The 5,816-nt window shown below is 34.0% G+C and overlaps 1 protein-coding gene across 2 annotated transcripts; it reads left to right on the forward strand.

The window, feature by feature from the left end:
- Positions 1-340: 340 nt before the first annotated feature.
- On the forward strand, positions 341-2,243 carry LOC110115576 (heavy metal-associated isoprenylated plant protein 39). Of its 2 annotated transcripts, none has more exons than XM_028699554.1 (3): positions 341-540; positions 607-724; positions 1,809-2,243. In XM_028699554.1, the coding sequence occupies exons 2-3, from the start codon at positions 670-672 to the stop codon at positions 2,033-2,035; spliced, it is 282 nt and encodes a 93-aa protein (XP_028555387.1). In that variant the 5' UTR covers positions 341-540; positions 607-669; the 3' UTR covers positions 2,036-2,243. The 2 variants fall into 2 exon arrangements, with proteins under 2 accessions (XP_028555387.1, XP_020704499.1); XM_020848840.2 differs by having other exon boundaries at positions 349-540; positions 643-724.
- Positions 2,244-5,816: the final 3,573 nt, after the last annotated feature.

The following is a 5,816-nucleotide window of genomic DNA, read 5'->3' on the forward strand; positions in this document are numbered from 1 at the left end:
AGATTAATATTCAAATTTAAACCCATTCAAACTATTTAATAAGCAATCCTTGAATAGAAGAATGCTAGCTTTATTTGAAATCAACTTTTGACATATTTCTTCAGAAAATGAAACCTCGGGCATATTTCTTTAATTGTGAGCATTATAATCATATAAAGCTAAAATAATAAGTTAGGCAAATCTATGAAAATTTTGAAGGGTTTTAAAATAAAGCAGATAAAACGCTGTCCTTTTCCATCTTGTGGGCCGTGGGCGGCATCATTAGCAGCACTAGCAAAGATTACGCATTTAACACGCTATTGCCCTCTTGCGTTATTCCTCAGGAATAACTATCCAAGCTTCATCACCAAGCATACTTGCGAAACTTCCCAAAAAAAAGTTGCAAATCTTCTCTGTACTGGTATCATATACATGTTCCGCATGAACAAATGATCATAAGCACTATATATGGCTCTGAGAAACTGATGTCTGTCTAACTCTTGCTGTTCATCATCTACAGAGGGAGATAAGTCTCCCTTTCCCATTTCTGCCATGGTGCAGGTATGCAAATCAATATCAAGCTGAATTATTCTATTTTATAACTGAATTTAATCTTCTTAACATCAGACTATTTTCTAATTTTGTTGTTTGATAAACAAATAGCAAAAGATTGTTCTCAAGCTTCTGGCCATGAATGATGAGAAGACAAAGCAGAAAGCCATAGAGGCTGTGGCTGATATCTTTGGTACTTTCCCAATACCTGACTTTTCATCTGATATTTTAAGCATTCTTTTAATTGGAAATTCTGTGGTTTCACTTTCTATTATATGTTAGATTTGGATCTGGTGGATATTTGAAGAGAAAATGACCTAAAAGTTGTCAGATTTATAGTAGTTTAGTGCTTTGATTATGTTGCCTTTATGGAAATCGTTTATATGACATATTGCTAGTTGAAATAAAGCAAGCAAATTAGAACGAGCCTAGCCATGGAAGCAAGCAAGAAGAGAATTTGAGGGGTTTCATGATATCAAAGCGTGCTTGAACTGTTTTGCCTATTAAAGACCATAACCCTATCATTTATTCCTTACTTGAAAGTATTCAAACAGTGATGATTAGTATGTGTTTATCAGTCTATATGTGAAGTTAGAACTCCAGCGTTTAAGATATTTAGGATTCTTTCAAGTAACAGTATGCTAACAACGTAGCATAGGAAGCTAAAGGGGGCACTGAAAGCTCAAACTTTCAACATAAATATAGAATGCTCCTAAAACCACAACTGTGTCATGATTAATTGGGTAGCAGAGTCAAATTAACGGTACCTAGCAACAAAAAGTCATCAATTTTCTACAAAATAGATAACTAACAAATTAAAACACCAGCCAGATTTAGAATTCCTTTTACATGATATTTTAATTGTTAATTATTTATGCTTTCTTTGTTATGAATGATAAATAATGCTTAGATGAGATACTTTAAATTACATGATTCAGGTTGAAACAAATAGAAGGTAGGATGTTTCATACAGTTCTTCAAATTTCGAAACTATTTAGAAAATGAAAGCTCTAAGTAGCCAAAAACAATATGAAATTAAGGTTTTCTCTACCTTTAAAGTTTGAATAATTCCAACATTTATTTTTTCATTAACTATTTTTTCAAGGATGACTTCAATTACCGTAATGAGATGAACGATATATGATGGAACTGAGTGATGGAATATAACAATCTATCATTAGGTAATGGTTGGAACATGAAACTTTGCATGATTAAACCATCAAACTTATTCCTATTGTAGGCTTTACATGACACTATCAACTTCTTCTCTTAAACAGGGATTGACTCCATAGCTGCTGATCTTAAAGAGCAGAAACTGACAGTCGTAGGTGAAATGGACACAATAGCAATCGCAAAGAAGCTGAGGAAAATAGGGAAGATTGACATCATATCAGTTGGACCAGCTAAAGAGGAGAAGAAAGAAGAAAAGAAAGAGGAGAAAAAGGAAGAGAAGAAGGAAGAAAAGAAAGAAGAGAAGAAAGAAAACAAAGAAGAGAAGAAATAATTTCCATCGGTATATAAAAGCCAAATAGTAAATGCTCGCCACGAGTGGGAAGAAGAATCTTATAAAACCTTGATGACTTCGTGTATGTATTCAAAATCATTAAGGAATTTGATCAAATATCTTGCAAGTCCTCATTTCCTTGTGGAACTATAATAGACAAATCTAATTGTGTTAAGGATCAAAAGAAATAAAGCGATAAATTAGTAAATAGCCTCCTTGTTTAAATAATAATAATAATAATAAATAAATAAAAACCATGTGGGCAATAACCCCTCCCTCTGATAGTGATAATTGTTCAGTTGGCTCTCCACATCTCTACTCACAATGATATTCCTTTTACCAGATTTCGGTATATGCAACCACTTCCTCTGCAGGTTTTGCTTATAGCTCATCATATCTAAGCTGATACAATTCTAGCCGTTGGTTTGTAATAAACTTGGGGTAATCCGGTAATTATGCTAACTATAGATACACATATATATATACATCTCTATTGTGCCGAAATATGTGATGAAAAACTACTGAAGTTTATAATAAAACTTTTCTGTAGTTTCCTTCTTCCTTTTGTTTATTTTCTGTTTTCATTTCATACATACCAACTATGTTATTTAGCATGGTATCAGTGCCTTCAATCTCCAGACATTGAGCTCAAAATATATATGCAAACAGTAACATTCAATTCTTTACTGATAATTATCCCACTTTCGTTCTCAATTTCTTAAAATATTCACTGCTTATTGCTTTAATGGATACTTTGATGGCACAACCACATGCCCATCCAAACACTCCATCTACAATGACCATCAGCTGATGCTAAATCTTCACTAAACATTATGGCTGCTTGTGGACCAAAATTTTGTTGTTGTACTCTACTCCACAATTTCTCTATCTATTCTTTCTTACATTATTTATCTAGACACATTCTCGTACATTTGAACTACTCTTGATTAGCATTGTCTACAACCTACAAATCGGTCTCATGTTATACAACTAAAGAATGAGTTGCATTCTCTCATCATGAAAATTATTCTATGACTAATTATCTTTCTTATGCGACAATTTTCAGACATCAATTTCTTGTCAAATTTGTGATAAATGTGATCATTCCACACTCACATTCTAGCATCAAACCGATCTCAACTACGCTACACCAACCTCTCATTCCACTCACGCACTACTTACTAATGCTTGTCTGTCACCCTCTTTCCCATGGTACCTAGACAATGGTGTAATAGCTCACCTCACTCCTAACATTCAATCCCTCACGCAAGCCTCCCCTTATCAAAGCTCATATCTTGTTCTCATTGGCAATGGCAATTATCTACTTAAACTTCATGTCAAAGGTCTTCTCCCCACTCCTTCACGTAAGCTTTCTTTAACCCCTCTTCTTCATGTCCACAACCATTCCCATAATCTTCTTATTATTTCCAAACTCTTTGTTCAATAACTGCTCAATCTCCTTCGATGACTCCATATACGCAATAACTGATCAAAAGAATCAACACATACTTCTCTACAATCCCTTCCATAACGGTCTTTATCCAGTCTCAATCAACTCTATGCCTTCTTTTGTTCTTGCTCATACTTTTATTTTAGTTTCTTCCTCCACAACACTCTAACATCATCATTTGGGACACCACAACTCCTTCACTTTAGTTGTATTAGCAAAACAACTTCCTCATTTCTATGTTTTTCCTTCTACATCATCTATTGTTTTTAATTCATGTGCTCTTGCTAAGAGTCGTAGGCTTTCATTTAATGAATCATATAGTATTACTACTTATCCTGTTTAGCTTAAACATGCAATTTTAGGAGTATGTCCCTTGTTCTCTCTACAAATGGCTTTCATTTCTCTGTGTTGTTCATTGATTTTACACACTATATTTGGTTATGCCCAATGCAACATAAATCGAAAGTTACAAATAATTTCCTCATCTTGAAAGCTATGTTTGAATAACAATTTAACAAATCTATATGCACACTTCAAATTAATTTTCGAGGTTTATTTTTCAATACATATCTAAAACTATTTTTGATTAAGAATGACATTCATCATCAATATATTTGCCATATGCCCACTAGCAAAATGGCTTCGCCAAATGAAAACATTGCCACTTGCTAGAAATAATTCATACTATGCTTATTGAGGGAAACTAACGAGCTCATTTTTGGGTTAATGCACTACTCACTATAATATACCTAAAAATTTGCTTCCCACCTCTACTACTTCATATCTCTCTCCATTTCATTTTTGATATAATATTCCTCCCAACTAAACTCATATTGGAGTATTTGGCTATCGATGTTATCCAAGGCTTCGTCCATATTCCCCTCACAAACTTACCCTTTATTTAACTCTGTGTGTCTTTCTCAATTATGCCACTCACAAAAAGGCTTAAGTGTTATAACCCTCTTAATGTTCACATAATTATCTATCAACTTGTTCAATTTGATGAATCTTCTTCTCAACCATTAGCTCTTCAACCAACAATACTTAAGTTATATTATTTACGGCACCAAACAATTTTAATCTTCCTCCACTTCCTTCTTCACTTATTACCCAATTTACTCCACTAACTACTTCCTCCTATAACTTAAATGTTCAGTATTTCCCTTCTACTCTGCTTCCATCTTCTTCCACATCATCATCTTCTCCTACATCAACATCCTCTCACTCACCTTCTCTACCTATTCATCACCCTATAGTCATTTTTCTTCAAATCAATAATCTCAAGCCCCATCAAATTCTTGATCTCAATCACATTGTCTACTTCTCTAACATATTATAGTTTGGCCATTAAAGATCTTGAATGATTCAAAGCTCTTTCCACTAAGTTTCATGCTCTAAAATCTCAAGGTACATGCTGGAACGTCACATTACAAACCTCTCTCCAATCCCCTAACCTCCAAAAGTCTGAAAGCTAATAACTCACAAGCTCAATTTCATGATATTGCTCTCTTCCGACAATTGGCTAATTCTCTATAATAACTTGCTTCAACTCAGCCAGATGTTGCTTTTGTTGTAAACAAAATTTGCCAGCACATGCATTCTCCTATTACCTGCCACTTCTAGCTCCTTAAATACATTCTCGTGCTCTTACTCATGGGCTGCTTATTCAAAGAGGAAAACTACAACTTTATGCTTTCTTTGATGTTGATTGAGCTAGTGATGTTCATGATCGTAAGTCAACAATACGCTATTGTGTTTTTCTTAGCAACACATTACTCTCATGGCATGTAAAAAATAAAAAAAAAGTCACTAATCTTTCACAAAAGTTAAATATTGCTCCCTAGTTATTCCCACCGTAGAACTTATGTGGCTTCATCTTCACTATTTGGATTTTTCATTTTATTGGATACTACACCACTATTTTGTGAAAACATATTTGCTATGTCTATTACCAGCAATCCAATTGTTCATGCTCGCACCAAACACATCGAGATAGATCATCATTTTAATTTAAGAATGTATCAGTTCAAAGTATTTTTTATTTATCACATCTCCACGACATATCAATTAGCTGATATTTTTACCAAGTCCTTGCCTATTCCACGCTTCCAAATTCTCTAGGATAAATTAATGGTTTGTTCACCCCTCAACTTGAGGTGTAGTGATAGTGATTTTGATTCAATTGGCTCTCCACCTCTCTGCTCCTCACAATGATATTCCTTCTACTAATTTTTGGTATATGCATCCACTACCTCTAAAGGTTTTTCTTTTAACGAATGACATGTCAACTGATAAAAACCAAGCCATTGGTTTGTGATAAACTAGGGACAA

This window comes from Dendrobium catenatum, unplaced genomic scaffold (genome assembly GCF_001605985.2).
Source record: "Dendrobium catenatum unplaced genomic scaffold, ASM160598v2 fragScaff_scaffold_1338, whole genome shotgun sequence".
Lineage (NCBI taxonomy): Eukaryota > Viridiplantae > Streptophyta > Magnoliopsida > Asparagales > Orchidaceae > Dendrobium > Dendrobium catenatum.

Coding starts and splice junctions, on each gene's coding strand:
- LOC110115576 (XM_020848840.2), top strand. Junction 725..1,808: donor GGCTGTGGCTGATATCTTTG/GTACTTTCCCAA, acceptor TCTCTTAAACAG/GGATTGACTCCATAGCTGCT.